This window comes from Rhinatrema bivittatum, chromosome 4, assembly GCF_901001135.1.
Source record: "Rhinatrema bivittatum chromosome 4, aRhiBiv1.1, whole genome shotgun sequence".
NCBI lineage: Eukaryota > Metazoa > Chordata > Amphibia > Gymnophiona > Rhinatrematidae > Rhinatrema > Rhinatrema bivittatum.
In genome coordinates, this window is record NC_042618.1 from 203,764,077 (window position 1) to 203,780,136 (window position 16,060).

The window sequence follows — 16,060 nt, forward strand, 5'->3', positions numbered from 1 at the left end:
TCAGCCTATCATCTCGTATGTTCTTAAATTCAGAGCCACAAGCAGAGGCCACTGCATCTTATGTTTAAATGCGGTGAGTCATTGTTGCACCAGGAGCTACAATGGAAGGGAATTTACTAAACCCAAAATTGATATTAAACGTTTATAGTATCTCTATGTATTTTACAAACAAGCCGATTTTATTAAATAAAAATAGAAACACGCTTAAACAAAAAAGCTAACAAAACCGACAAGAACCTAAGGCATCACTGCTTTAATACCACACAACCCGCCCCCTCCCACTTTTTCAGGTTTCTCAGACTGCTATGAAAGGAATTTAAAATGGCCGCTGAGAGTAGGGCTTCAGCCACGTGATTACGTAAACATTCAGGCCGTAGGGCAAGCATAATGTAAAATCAGGGCGCAGGCGCGTATTCTGTTTCCCTGGTGACGGCGTCGCTTTCAGTTGGGACGATATCGCCGTTTACCGGCAGCAATGGAAGGGCCTGTGTTGCTCTATGGGGAAGCGGAAGGGATGGTGCGAAACTTACAGACTTTCCCGCTGCGAGAAACCGGCTCTAGGGGGTGAGAAAGAGGGTACTGGATACTCGGATGGGGGTGGGTGCTGACTCGGTGCTGCCTATTCTGTGATGGGGGACGCGCCGGCTTGCTGGGGGATTCTGGCGGCTCTGGCTGCTAGGGTGGGTGACATGGGAGTTATTTGGGTTGGTGGTTGACATAGGCTACCCTCCCAGCTTCAGGGTGTTAGGCGTGAAAATATCAGTTATAAACAGGAATAATACAACCAAACTATGATCGTCTAAATTAGTGCAATCTAATTAAAGACAACTTTTATATGTGACAATTTGTTCCATTAATTTTTTTTTTTAATTAATATAAGGTAAGAGTTTAGCTCAAAAACTTTAACGCTATCTAAAAGGGCAGACTTAGCATCCAGTCAAGTATAAGTGCTTTTCTTGTTTGTCACTCGTTTGAAAATAATAGCAGTCTATTGGTTAAAAAAAAAATGCTGGCAAATCAACTTAAAAATCCTGCTTCTTACTAATGGGGTGCATCTGTGCCAAGCAACAACAGCAGTCTATGACAGCATTTCTATTTTTATAAAAGGGGCAGGCATAAAACAGATAATATGAGAAAAGGTAAGGACCATAAGACAGGAATTCCTGCAATAATATAGCAAAGGGGGGGGGGGGGGGGGAATCCAACCCTTGGCACAGAATTGTTTGTTTCTCAGAAGAATTGCAGGAGCCAGGTGGGTGGTATTCACTGGCTGGGCATAAATGCCTCTCCCACCCTCTGCCAATTCTTTCTCCCCATTCCCTCCACCAATTCTTTCTCCCCATTCCCTCCACCAATCCTTTTCTCAGCAGGCCTGCTGAAGGAGAATGAGGTGGGAACGGAGGTTCCTCAGGCCATGTGTTCTCCTCTGCTGACTGGAGCTAGAGAGTGTTGCATTTTGAATTATAAAGTTCAAAATGTGACACTAGCTCTGAGTAGCAGTGATGGAGAATGCTGCCCAAGATGCTGCTGCTCTTACCTTTTCTTCTTCCTGGCCCAGATTAGTGTAGGGTTTGGAGGGAGCAACACTGAAGAGGGATCCGTGATGAGAGAAGGGGTAGGGGGAGAGGGTTGGAAAGAAAAGGGATGAGAGAGGAAATAGGGGATCGGTGAGAGGAAATGAAAGGGGCTGAATGATGAGAGATTTGGTGGGGATGAATGTGGATCTTGGGAAAGTAAATGAGGAAATGAGAAAGGGGTTGTAAATATCAGCGGGAATGAGAAGGGAACGTGTGTGCCATCATCTGGGATGAGTGAGTGAGAGGGAAGGCATGTCAGATGGAAAAAGGAAGAGATAGAGATTCAAGGGTAAGCAGGGATGGAGCCAGAGGAGGGAAGGATACCTCCTCTCCATCTTGATCTTTCCCCCCAGATTTATTTATTTATATCTTGCATTTTATACTGTCCATCTAGAAAGCACAGTTCATATCCCAGAACCTCCTCTCTCTTTCTTTCCCTCCAGCACTCAGATCACAGAATCTTGCTCCCCCTCCCTTCCATTCCCCTCTCCTCCATCCTTCTTGCCCCATCCACAGTTCTCTCTGCTTCCCACACCATCCTCCCATTCTGGAGATTCTCTTCCTTCCCTACACCGATACTGGAGATTCCCCATGTATAACTCCTCCCACCAACACCCAAAAATGTATACAGACGCAAGCAAGGCAACATTATTGTTATTATGTAAAATACAAATTTACATTATTTAATATCTGAAATGAAACACATTTAAGCAAATATGCTGCACAACTGCTGCAGAATTCACCCCTGAGCTACTGCAGGACATTGGGGGCTGTACAAAGGCCTATCTAGTCTGCCCAGTTTACTTTCATACTATTGCAGCTGGACTTGTACCTGGCTGGAAGCTAGGAGGTCCTGTTTAGAAATGCATGAATACAGCTTTTGATTGTTTTGCAAAATAACCCTATACAGTGAGTTCACTGTTATTACCGAGCTCACTATTCTACCAGTGTTTTCAAATATTTCTAGGAAACTAGTCCTGCTTTCAGAGTAAATAGCCCAAAAGTAGGCAAATCACATTGTATTGATATAAACTATGGAGGTCAACTTTTGACATAGGACACTGGGTAGCTTTCGCCTATGGATTCTCTGTGGGAAAGTTTATTTGCACCTTCAGAATTCCCAGACTCTATTGTCCCTCCCACAGCAGGTTAAAAGAGCAGTCACTATGGGGCTTCTTAACAATAAAGTTCAAGTAACAAATGCTGTGGCAGAGTTTCTCTCTGAGTAACAAAGTTAGATAAACAAAAGTTGTGGCAGAGCTGCTCCTCCAATGTTAGGACAGTACTGCTCCTTTTCACTTTTCCTTTCCCACTGGAATAACTGCCACCATAGAGCTTCTCAATAATAAAGTTCCACTAACAAAATGCTATGGCCGAACTGCTTTCTCCATAAACAAGCAGGGCTGAATTAGCTATGGCATGTGGGTGACGTCATCCAACAATGCCAAACGGACCCTTCTCTCTTAGCTCTCGATAGAGCTTTTGCTCTACTGAGCATGTGAGGGAATTCCTGCACTGGCATTGCCTCATGAGGCCCCCAGTCTTTTTTCATCCCAGCATCAACATGGACGTGTACCTTATCTCTCATTTTTCTTTAATTGATAGTATCTTTACATTTTTATTTATTTATTATTTATTGGTTTTTATATACCGCCGCTCATCAGAGATATCACGTCGGTGTACATAGAACAAAATCCGCAATTGCGTTTTACATAAAACAGTAAGAAAACAACTGAGAAAACTTTACATTGAAAACGGTTAAATGCATTAACAATAAACAATTTATAAAATATAAATAGATATATAATGATATTATATGGAGTAGTTATAATATTACTATTTATAAAAGAGTCAAGGGAGAATAATAAGGGGGCAAAGGAAGGAGAGGGTATAAGTTTAAGTAGGGGAGGAAGAGAGAAAGGTGTAGGGGGAAGAGATTATATACATGTAGGGCTGCAAAACAGCAAATTCTTCAGTTTTATAAATAGAAAGGGAGGAGCTAGGGTGAAGTAGGTGGGAGTGGGACTAGTGTTAGCTGTTGTAGAAAGGAGGTGGGAGAGAGGTGTGTTGCTTTCCTGGCTCAGCAGCACTCTAAACAGCACTTTTCAATACTAATAAAAACCCCAAAACTTGTCCACAGAGAATGTCAGCAGCTTCAAGGCCTACATATGTGGTAGGAAAAGGACCATTACTGATGGACATGATATTGCTACCCATGCCTAGGTCCGAATTATGGCCAGTCTAACTTCTACCACTGTGGTCGGATGTCCCCGCGCTCTCAGAAGTCCAGAGCTTGGAAAATGGAGGAGGTGCATAAGTCTCTGAAAAGGTGCAGTCATTCCTTCTCCCAGAGTAGAGTCTTTTCTAGCTCCCTGGGTGCCGAATTGAGCAGGAGCTCTCCGAGTAAGCCTTCCCCCTCTGAGCAGGCCTGAGACCCCTCCACCTCGTCAGGGTCGAGCAAGTAGAAAAAGCATCGTTCTCAGGTGTCAACAAGCCCTTTGTGTACATCATGAGGCTTGGGGTCTAGTAAGAAGTGCCATTCCTTGGAGCCGCTGGCACAACTGGCACCAAAGAAGCATCAAGCTTCTGACTATGCAGTTGACACATACAGTGCCTGCGCTGTTGATGCATCATACTTTGGAGTGCTCTGCATTGAGCCTTGACACTGATGATGCTTCCTGCCTTGACAACTCAAGCCTCAAAGCAAGGATTGACACCATCGATGCACCGAGCCTCAACGCTACTGATGCATCTTTTTATCACATAACCAGTTCTTTCTAGACACTTAAGGAGCACAGCAAGTACGCAGGGAGATACATTCCACTTACCTCCTCCTATTTCAAGGGCATTTTCCCTATTGAGCCTTTTGAAGCAAGGCCTGTATCTGGACACTCTGGATCACATTTGGTCTGTGGTGCCCTTGATGTCTAACTGGCTCCTGTGACAAATTTTGCAAAGTTCAGAGAGTTTGCAAGAGGATTCCATCTTAGCCCAACACCTGGCCAAGCATCATGCCAACCCTTAGACTGAGTGGCAGAATTGGTGAAGACTTTCTTTACCTGCCTGGCAGCTAAGAAAAGGACTGTCCTGTTCAATCTCTCTTTTCCAGAATATTGGACTTGCTGTCTCAAGAAAGAGTCCCAGGGGTACTCCATGAGAATCTTTGCAAGGTGGTTTGAGACCTCACTGTGCCCAGCCAGTCAGAGGATGTTTACCAGGAATACTCCCTTCCAATGTGAGCAAGGACCCCCCCCCTCCCCCCCAGTCACCAACTTCATCATTTGGGTCCTGGATCATTATCCCTTCTCCCCTTGGATCAGAAAAAGGCTAAAGGGAATCACCTCTGACTCCCTACCTGAGCATCTGGAACTCTCATCTCTACCTGAGAACCTCTCCTATTCCATTCTGGATAAATTAGGTAGGGCCCTAGGAGTCTGTGTTCATACGGACAAGGTCTTTGCATGGAAGTCTTCAGTCTTCTCTAGATTTTAGGTATGCCAGCGGAGCTAACAGCATTTCAATTCATTCTATCCTGCAAGAATTAGACTGAAATGTGGGAGAATCCCATTTCCTGCACCCCGGTAGTCATGAAATTAGACTTAAAGTAAAGAGTCCAGAAAACTCCAGGATTTGGCGTAGTTCAGCTTGCTCACTAATCAGTTGTGGTGGTGTCAGCATTAAAATGAGTAAAGTCAACAAGGATATTTTTCCATTGATAAGCAGGACTGAATTAGTCACAGCATGGGTGATGTCATTTAGTGGCACTGAAAGGACCTCTCTCTCTTAGCTAGTAGAGCTTTTGATCTTCTGCGTATGTGTGGGAATTCACACTCTGGCATTTCCTTGTGAGCCCCTGCAATGTTTTTTGTTTTTTTTGACTGAGCAGTAACATGGATTGTATCTCTGTTTTTTCTTTAAAAATTTTCACAACTTTATCTTTAAAGTTGCCTCAGCAGCTCCTAAACAGCACTTTTCAGTGATATTTTTTGAAAAAAAAGTTTTGTCAGAATGTCTTAAAAAAAAAAAGCCACAGAAAGTGGATTTAAAGACTGTTTGTGGCAGGAAAATGTCCATTTCAGATGGACACAAACTCTACTACTGCTGCAGACCATGACCAAGCGAATTGTTACAATGGCCCTGTGAATGCAACAGTTCAGGGCTTGGAAAATGAAGGAACTGCATATGTCTCCTAGAAGCTGCAGGAAGTCCTCTTCCTGAAGCACAGTCTCGTCTGTTTCCTCGGGAATAGGGTTAAACACCAGCTCCTCTAAAATATCTCCCCTGTTGATAGAACAGGATGAATCCTAAGGGTTTAGTAAATATAGCTACCATGCATTGAAGGAAAGGTGGTGCCACCCTGCGGAGCCACCAGAGTATCGGGCGCCAAAAAAGCACAGAGGCTGGAGTGCATCGGCACTGTTGATCCACAAGGGGTGCACAAGTTATTGGCGCTAGGGACTTATAAATCTTCTGCGCATCAAGCCTCAGAACTGTTGCGCAACCCGTAAGAAGGATCCTACGGGTCCCCACCATCGGCAGGCGGAGAGGGCTGATGGATGGAGGCCGGCTGGCGCTTCACCAATATCAGCCCTCATTCCCGCGGGTTGAGCCTTTGGGTACCGGGGCCGGCTCTGCTTAGGTGGGCCTCCGTATGTTATTGTCGATGGAAGGATTGAGGTCAGCCCGGAGACAGCAAGAGGAAAGATACAGTCTATACTGGACAAGGTAGAGTCCCGGGCGCCAAAGGAACAAAGTCTGACAGGGGGCACCTGAGCAAGAGCAGGCTGAAGCCTGAATAGGCCACGTCCAGGACAAAGACTGAAGCGGCGTCAAGAGGAAAGCTTGAGTCAGGACTGGTAGCAATCTGGAAGCGGTGGCAAACAAGGCTGAGGTCTGAGTGAGGAGATAGGCAAACGTAGTCAGCCTTACTGCAGAGGTCCGGGTCTGGAGAGAGGCAACGGAGTGGTCAGGCGATGCAGAGGTCCGGGCTTGGAGAGAGGCAACGGCATGGTCAAGCAAAGCAGAGTCAAATTCAGTGAAGGCAATCTGAGGAAGGGTTGAAGAAGAGGAACGCAGGAACAAGGAAACCGGGAACAGGAGTCAGCGAGGATCAGGAACGAGGAGAATCCCTCAGGAGGCAATGAGTACTCGACCAGCGTGAGACCTGTTGCAAAGGCAAAGCTAGGGAGCGGAGCCCGGGCTTATATACTGGTGCTTCGCTGATGTCATCATCCGGGGTCATGGCTCGGTTTCCGCCGCGGGCCCTACTTAAGTCACAGTGATGCGTGCACGTGCGCCTAGGGAGGGGCACGGTGCTGTGTAGCAGCGTCCCTCCGCGGGCCACACGGAGAGGCCTGACGCTGAGCAGCAGGAGCGATAGCTGAACTGGAGATACCAGAGTCTGTAGCTGAGCCGGGGGCACCAGGGGTGGCCCGAGGATGGAGCTGGTGGCCTACCGCCGCCAGAGACGAGGGACCAGGCACTGGAGTCACTTGAGAGAGGTGAGGGGGCCGAGCCGCTGGTTTGCTGTGGACGGCACTCGTAACAAGAACATTGTCGCCTTTGCCCGTTAAACCATTGGAAGCATGGATGCTTCATATTACGGATCTTCCTATGCCTCTTTATGCTGGTCACAGCAAACTCTTCCCTGGAGCAGAAGAGGATATGATCCCCCTTACCCCACCGATTATTAGAGCTCTCTTGCCATCGAAGTTGCTCTCAGAAAGCCTGTGTCTAGAAACACCAGATCCTATTTGCTCTCTGGTGCTTCTTATTTCCAATCGGTCTCCAGTACAAATTTTGCAAAGCCAAGAAGATGTGCAACATTCCATTCTAGTATCAGAAGAAGATGTTCCACCACCTGCACCAGGTCAAAGGGCATGTCAGTCACTTGATGAAGTAGCTGAGTTGATGATAGAATTCTTTACCTCATTAGTGGCTAAGGATAAGAGAATACCATTCAAATGTTTCCTTTCCAAGATGTCATCTTTACTTCTATGAAAGGGAGTTCAGAATCCCTAATGCACATGGATTCTCTGTTGGAACCCCCACAAGAGGTATCTAGCCCAGGTGTAGCAAACTATGGCCTGCGGGCCAAATCTGGCCCATCCTTACCTTTCTTCTTACTCATCAAGCCTTTCAAAAATAGCATTAGGTGCAACCTGCCGAGTCTTTCCAGCCTGTTCCAAGTATCTGATGTCAACATCTAAGGCCAAAATGTCACCTTTGATAAAGTGGCAAAGCCCAACACCAGAAGAGGCCTGAAAACTGGCCACCATGGATCTCATCCCCACAGCGGTCAAAGGAGAGGGCCTGCTGCAGCAAGGCTTCCACAGATCCTATTTTGCAATGGTGAAGGAGAGGGCCTGATGCAGTAAGGCTGCCGCAGAACCCATCTCGTGGTGGCCAAAAGAAAAGGCCTGCTGCAATGAAGCTGCTGCAGATCCTGTCCCCATGGCAGACGAAGGAGGTCTGCTGCAGGGAGGTCACCATGGATCTCATTCCGTGGCAGTAAAGGAGAGGGCCTTCTATAGGAAGACACCGCAAATCCCATCCCACAGGGGTTAAAGAAGGGGTCTGGTGGTGGTTGAAGAAGAGGCCCTGTGTGTGTGTGTGTGTGTGTGTGAGTGTGAGAGAGAGAGAGGGAGAAGGTGTTACGATTCTGCCCTGTTTGGGCAGTATCTCCACCTTTTTTCCCCTTTCAGCGTTTCCTTTGCGGCTCGGAGCCGCCAACGCACTTCTCACGCGGCAGGTGCCACACTACTGCAGCCCCTGCAGCCCGGAGACTTTCCCTGCTCTCCAACTCGGGGCAGGAGCCGCGTTGCTACTCCCTAAGCGGCCGGGAGGCCGCCAGCAGTTCCTTCACGTGGCTGGAGCCGCGCTGTCGCACTCGGCACGGCTCGGAGGCCGCCCTTGCCATCACCTCACGGCAGGAGCCGTGTTGCTAATTCCCTTGCGGCTGGGAAGCCGCCGACTGGCGTCCCCATGTGGCCCCACCATCTTACCTTGGGCCCTCCGGGGGAAGAGGGCCTGCATCCCCGGTCTTTCCTGCAGCAGGAAGCCGCCTTTGGACCATCCTTCGCGGCAGGGAAGCCATCGTCCATCCCGGGGCCTGCCCCGAGGCCTGCTTCTCCTTTTACAGTCTTCAGCGTCGCAGCAGGGCCGCTGTCCAGGGTCCTGCTCTGCTTCCTGTTTCCTCCTAGGGGGCAAGGCTGGCTCTCTCTTCAGTATTTAAAGGAACAGCGAGGGAGTGGTGACTTCTGATGTCATCTTTGGATCCACCTTTGCAAGGAGCCAGTCCTCCTTAGGACTTCTCGTCATCAGCTTCTCAAGGCATTTCGTTTTATGTAGGATCCTGTGTCCTCGTCTTTTTCAAGGTCTCACGTCTCGTCAGTTCCTGATGTCTCCATTCCTCATCTCGGAAGTTCCGCTGATGTCCTGTTCTTCGGACCTTCACTTCAAGATGTTCTCTGGGCAGCTTAAGCCTCTAAGAAGATCCCGACTTTTATTTCTCCTAGCATCAGCGTCCATACTCTGAAGTCCCTGGACCCTGAGGGCTTCTTGAGCTGGAACCCCGGTTTTAATCTTCTCTTCCCAATCCTGTCCGGATCTTTGGAGCTTCTTGCACCTGCCTCCGCCTTGATATGAACTCTGCCTATCCTGTCCTTGGTGGCCATGTCTTGTCTTAGCTGGCCGGACCGGTGCGTCTCAGTTCAGGCCTTGTCAGAGCCTTCATAACTTCTTCAAGCAACTGTATTGGGATACCTCAAGCATGGTCTGCGACCTGCCTCACTTGGTAGTGTAGGACGCATGATGTGGCAGTACCACTGCAGATCTCCACGTCGGACTTCATATCCTGTGACTCCGTCTGAGTCCTCTGTTATCCAAGGCTCGTCTTAGCCTATAACTCTGCATCCCTTCATTGGATTATCCTGAGTCTTGTCTCACTTCAAGTCTTCGTCTTTGATGTCCTCATCCTCTGACCACCGTCCGCTCTGTCGCAGTTGCTGCTCTGTGTGACAGGTCCGAAAGGGCTTGGAGTAGTCGGAGGACCACTCATGAGACCAACATTGCGTTGTTTGGGTCTCTTTCTGCTGCATACAGGTGTGGCTGTGGTTAAGGTCATTTCCATCTTCAGCCCATGCTGGGGCACCTCTCACCTGCCTCGGTGCTTGGCGGAGTTCCTCTGCGGCTGTATCGGGGCCCAGGGGCACACAAAAACATCAGAGATGGAACTGCTACCCGCGTTCCCACAACAGAGGGAGCCTGTATGTGTATGGGAGCCTCTATGTGTGAGTGAGAGACTGAGAACCTGTATGTGTATGGAGGGAAACCCTATGTGTATGAGAACATGTGAGAGAGAGTTTGCATGTATGTGAATGTGGGGGAGAGCATGTGAAAGAGCTTGTGTGTGTTTGTGAGAGAGCATGTGAATAAGAGCTTTGTGTGTGGGAGAGCAAGTGAGAGCTTGTGTGTGTATGTGGGGAAAACGTGAGTGAGAGCTTGTGTGTATGGGAGAACAAATGAGTGACAGCTTGTGTGAGAGAGAGCGAGCATATGAGAGGGACAGCTTGTGTTTGGGGGAGAGAGCATGTGAAAGTGAAAGCTTGTGTGTGTATCTGTGTGTGTATGTATGTGGGAGAGCATGTAAGAGGGAGAGTTTGTGTGCATGAGGGAGCCTGTGAGAGTAAGCATGAGCCTGTGTGTGAAGAAGGAAGGGAAAAAGATAGGAGGAGAGAGAAGAAACAGAAATAGAAGATAGGCCCTGAAAAAAGAATTAGGAAAAGACCAACAAGGGAAAAGTGAAAAAAAGAGACCGGGACCAATTGATAAGAAAAATAAAAAGATAAAAAAACAAAGATTTATTTTATTTATTTATTTATTTTTATTTAAATGATTTTATATACCGACAGCCGTTTGCACATCGTGTCGGTTAAGATAAAAAGAAAATATGCCATTTTTGGGAATGTGCATTTCTTATATTTTCAGTTGATAAACAGGGCTGAATTAGCCATGATCTGTGGGTGATGCCCTCTGGCGGCACTTGACGGACCTGTCTCTCTAAGTTATTAGAACTTTCAGCTCTATGGGGCATGCATGGAAGTTCATGCGTGGGCATCGTCCTTTTAGCTTTTCAGTCTGTTTTTATCTGCATTCTGCACGGATGGTGAACCAGTCTAGCTACAATTTTTGAGCATTGTTTTTCCCTTTTTTCCTTGCTAAGTGATCCTAACAACAGCATGAGCCAGTGTATCAACATATTCTAAAACACAATGCCCGTCCTCGAAGTCCACGCACTTGACACAGACACCATCAAAGCACGAAGCACCTGCTGGGTAAGCTCCGGACACTTTCATAAAAGGCTGCTAAACCATTGGCGCACCCAGCACCAGGGATAACCTCCCACTCTTCAGCAATTGTCAGTGAGCTGGCCCCTCGGCCATAACCAGCAGAACAACCAATGGTCAACTCAACTAGGTGAGATAATGAACCTGATCATTTTCCTTCGTTGCCCCACTCAACAGCGTCGAGAGGATCAACATAAGATGACTACTGCTTTCCGGTGCTCCCCGGATTCCCAGGAGAGGAGGTTACGCAAGACATCCTTTGTATGGCCTTGCCCACCAGAAGGTACATGGCACCATTGCTTCCATGGGTAACCTGACTTTTCATTTGCCACCCACTCTGACTAGGTTATTCCCACTACCACAACTTTTGTCACAAGGCCTCTGCCTTCAGCCTCCGGGCTCTCTGTGATCCCTCCTCCCTTTGCCCACTTTCCAACTGTTTGGAGGAGAACCAGTCCTTGTTTCAGAAGAGGATTCCCCTCTTCTTACTCTGGGACAACATATGCAAAAAGCGATGGACCAAATTACAGACAAGGTCCGCACCTTCTTCTCACCAATGTTTCCACTTCAAGAACCTCCAGTTTTTCCACCTGACTATCCAATTGTACCTGCTTCTGCAAAGCCAGTCATGCCAGGGGCCCCTCCTTGGTCACCCTCTCCTGCCTTGGGCCCACACTAATTAATTGGCACCAAGGGATGAAAACCCACTCCACCTCCACTTTTACCTCCATCTCCGTGAAGCCCTCACCTACTTGGTCAGTGCCAATTTCTCCTGGAGAGTCCCCAAGGAGCTCCATGGATATCCCTTTAGATCCAGCCCCAGAGCCACCTGACCACACTTCTTCACCGTAGGACCTCACATATACACATTTTGTGGAGAAGATGGGCGCTGAGCTTGAAGGCAAATATCTTCAACACGTGCTCAATCATAAGCGAGTCTTAGCTTATTATAAGAACATAAGAAATTGCCATACTGGGTCAGACCAAGGGTCCATCAAGCCCAGCATCCTATTTCCAATAGTAGCCAATCCAGGATACAAATACCTGGCAAGTACCCAAACACTAAGTAGATCCCATGCTACTGATTGCCAGTAATAGCAGTGGCTGTTCCCTAAGTCAACTTGATTAATAGCAGTTAATGTACTTCTCCTCCAAGTACTTATCCAAACCTTTTTTAAACCTAACTGCACTAACCACATCCTCTAGCAACAAATTCCAGAGCTTAATTGTACATTGAGTGAAAAAGAATTTTCTCCGATTAGTTTTAATTGTGCTACTTGCTAACTTCATGGTGTGCCCCCTAATCCTTCTATTATCTGAAAAAGTAAATAACCGATTCACATTTACCCGTGCTAGATATCTCATGATTTTAAAGACCACTATCATATCCCTCCTCAGTCGTCTCTTCTCCAAGCTGAACAGCCCTGACCTCTGGTTGACTGACAGGAAACAATGTGTAATTGTAAATAGAACCTGCTCTAATGAGTGGACGGTGCTAAGTGGAGTACATCAAGTATAGGTTTTGGAATCTGTTCTATTCAGTATCTTCGTGAGCAACATTGCAAAGGGGTTAGAAGGAAAAGTTTGCCTTTTTGTGGATGATATTAAGACCTGCAACAGATTGGACATGTCTGAAGGAGTAGAAAGAATTAAAAGTGATTTAAGAAAACTTGAAGAGTGGTCGACGGTTTGGCAACTGTGATTCAATGCCAAGAAGTGCAGAGGTGTGCACCTGCAGTGCTGAAATCCAAAAGAGCTGTATGTGATGGGAGGGCGAAAGAATGTCATGTATGGAGCAGGAGAGGGTCCTTGGGGCAATTGTGTCTGGTGATCTGAAGGTGGCAAAGCGATGTGACAGGGCAGTAGCTAAAGCCAGAAAGTTGCAGGGCTGCATAGAGAAAGGAATAACTAGCAGAAAAAGGGAAGTGATAATGCCCTTGTACAGATCCATGGTGAGGCCTCACCTGGAGTACTGTGTTCACTTCTGGAGACCGTATCTAAAAAGATAGAGACAGGATGGAAATGGTCCAGAGGAAAGTGACCAAAATGGTGGGGTTCTTTCAGACCTATGAGGAGAGGTTGAAGGATCTAAATATATATTCCATGGAGGGGTGGAGTCTCTTCTCAAACAGAAGGAAATAGAGCAAGTCCCACGTGATCATCATGGCCAGTGATTCTACTCCCATTATTTCCTAACCCCCAAGAAATCAGGAGGTTTGAGACTTATCTGGGTTTATAAAAAGTCTGAATAAAATTCCATTAGAGAGATTTAAGATGAACCTGCTCCGCACCATTCTGACAGGCGGGGGAGTGATGTGCACTCTGGATCTAAAGGACGCGTATTCCCACGTACCCATCCATACCCACTGGCACTGTCTTCACTATCAGTACCACTATCAGTACCTCGGTACTGCTGAGAAACCCTTTGGTTTCTCAGCAGCACCGAGGGATTTTACCGTATGCCTAGCTATAGTGGCAGGGCATCTCCATTATTAAGGCATCTATGTTTTCCTTTACTTGGATGACTGGCTGGAGATTGCAGCTTCCCAGGAAGGAGTGTTGACTTCCCTACAGAAGACAATTCATCTCCTAGAATTCCTAGTGAATTAAAAAAAATTGATCCTGATCTCCTCTCAGAAAATCAATTCATTGGGGCATGGATAGACTCTCTACAAGAGTATGCTTCTTCCAACTGATAGAATGAACATTCTCAGATCTTTGACTCATCAGCTGGTCAATATGGATCAAATAATTGCCAGAGACCTGCTAGTTCTAGGCCATATGGTGGCAGCAGTTCATGTAATATCTCTAACCTGCCTCCACATGCGACTTCTGCAGTGTTGCCTCCACTCCCAATGGGACTAATTAACTTAGCCCTTGATGACTCTAGTGAATGTCTCACAGGAAATAAAGCAAAAGCTCCAGTGGTGACTAGACTCCCCATGTCTTGCAGGAGGAGGCACCACTCAGTCTACTACCTCATCAAGTAACATTAGAGACAGACACTTCCAAAAAAGGATGAGGAGCCCACACAAATCCATTTTGAAACCAAGGATCATTAATGGTAAGATGATTTCAAAACAGCCTGCTGGAACTTCAAGCAATCAGCCACACCTTAAGTGAGTTCTTACATCTCTTTGAAGGAAAGAAAATTCTCTTCAAACTGGCAACCAACTCACCATGTTTTATGTCAATAAGCAAGGAGGCCCAAGGTCATGGACTCTGTCAAGAGGCAGTAAGGATATGGGAATGGGGATGAAACAATCACATTGTTCTACAAGCAACCTACCTTCCGAGGATCTCCAACACATTAGCAGGGTGTTTCACTCTCACAAATGGTCTATACGCTAGTCAACTGTTGCGGAGGTGGTCCCCATTGTCGGGAGGTGGGGCCGAACGGGAAGCAGAGGCTGACAGAAGCTTTGCCAATACCAGTCCTCGTTCCCTGTAGGTTGAGCCCTTGGGGTCTGGGGCTGGCTGGTCTTAGGCGTGCCTCCGCGTGGCTGATCCAGGAGAGAGTGTCCAAGGCAGGGTGCCAGGAAGCAGCGGAGGCGCAGGGTCTGAAGGAGAAAAGTCAAAGACAAGGTCAGGCTCAAACTGAGGTCAGGGCAGGCGGCTGAAGACAAGGTCAGGTTTGAGCGAGGGTCAAGCCAAGGAATCCGTCCAGAGAGTAGCGGGAACATGAACATTGGAACAGGAACACGAACGAGCAGCAACTAAGCACACGACAGGAAGCATGGAGACCTGAGTTCCCACAATAAAGGCAAAGGCCTAATTGACAGCAACGAGACCTCTCAGAATCCGTGAGACGAATACGACCTAGTTGCATGGGTTCCTCTGAGGAATTCCCTGAGGGCAAGGGATGGTCATAATCAGAGAGGAGTGGTTCCCTAGGGCAACCCTTCTGAGTAGAACAGTTTTCCCGGGCTTGCTTCTGGAGTCATCTATCGATCTTCCCCTTGAGATCAATGAGGTCTTCAAGGGAGGTGGGAAGTTCTCATGCCGCAAGTTCATCCTGGGGGCCAATCCCTCCATGAAAATGGTGTGTAAGCTGTCCCCCTGCCAATTTAGTTCCGTGACTAGTGTATGGAGTTCAATCACATAGTCTGTTAAGGAGCGAGTCCCTTGGCGCAAATGTAAGAGATCAGAGCCCATAGCGGGAAGCCTGCCTGGTTCTTCAAAAACCTATTTAAAGGTCGAAATGAACTGTGGGAGATTCGAAAGCAAGGCGTCAGAGCGCTCCCACAGGGGGGAGGCCCAAGACAAGGCCTTGCCATCCAGAAGGGATAGAATAAAGGTCTTCTTGACTAGATCATTTGGGAAAAGTGCTGACTGCAGGGTAAAATGCATATGACATTGATTAAGGAATCCCCAGCACCACTTAGGGTCTCCTGCATAATGAGGCAGTGCTGGCAAGGGAAGGACTGCCCAACCAGAATCAGAAACCGCCATAGAAGCCTCTGGAGGTGGTGGTGGGGCGTTGGGTTGGACCAGAGAGTCTTGGCGAATAGCGAGGCGGTTCACGTCAGCTACCACCAGTTCTAAGGCCAAGTGGAGTTTTTGCAACTTCAAGACAAGCCTAGGGACAGCCTTCAGCGCAGCCAAATCCGCCGGTTGTGAATCCAATTGGGCGTTTAGGCGTTCTATGGAAGTGGCCAACACCTCAAGAAACCGCTGCTGGTCCTGGATCTTTGAAGCCAGGCCCGGAATGGCCTGGAGAGTGGAAGGCTCCATAGCCTTGGCAATCTGTTGCGGAGTTGGACCCTTGGCCCGAGGTGGTATTGGCGCTACCCATGGGGGAGGCCCCCACGGCTCCCCAACCTGCAGGGAACGGGGCTGGTACTGGCGAAGCTCCAGTTGGCCTCCGCTTCCCGTTTGGCCTCGCCTCCTGATGGTGGGGACCCATGGGGGCCTCCCCCATGGGTAGCACCAACATCATCTCGGGCCAAGGGTCCATCTCCGCAACATCAACAGACTGGGGGACACCCCTGTTTTCAATAGAGGAAAGAAAGAAAGATTCTATTCCATTCTTCCTAGTGAACTCGGATCTGCTCAGGATGCTTTTCTGCTCAACTGGAATGGAGATCTCATGTATGCTTTTTCACCGTTTCCGCTGATAGCCAAACAGTGCAAAAA

The 16,060-nt window shown here is 47.8% G+C and overlaps 1 protein-coding gene across 1 annotated transcript in view; it reads left to right on the forward strand.

Moving 5' to 3' along the window:
* The first annotated feature begins 410 nt into the window (after nucleotides 1-410).
* Nucleotides 411-16,060, forward strand: part of ZMYND10 (zinc finger MYND-type containing 10) — a 364,741-nt gene continuing 349,091 nt past the window's right edge. The window contains exon 1 of the mRNA XM_029599566.1: nucleotides 411-564. Within this exon, the coding sequence (XP_029455426.1) occupies nucleotides 476-564 (89 nt within the window). The 5' untranslated portion in view covers nucleotides 411-475. The remainder of the gene's footprint in view (nucleotides 565-16,060) is intronic.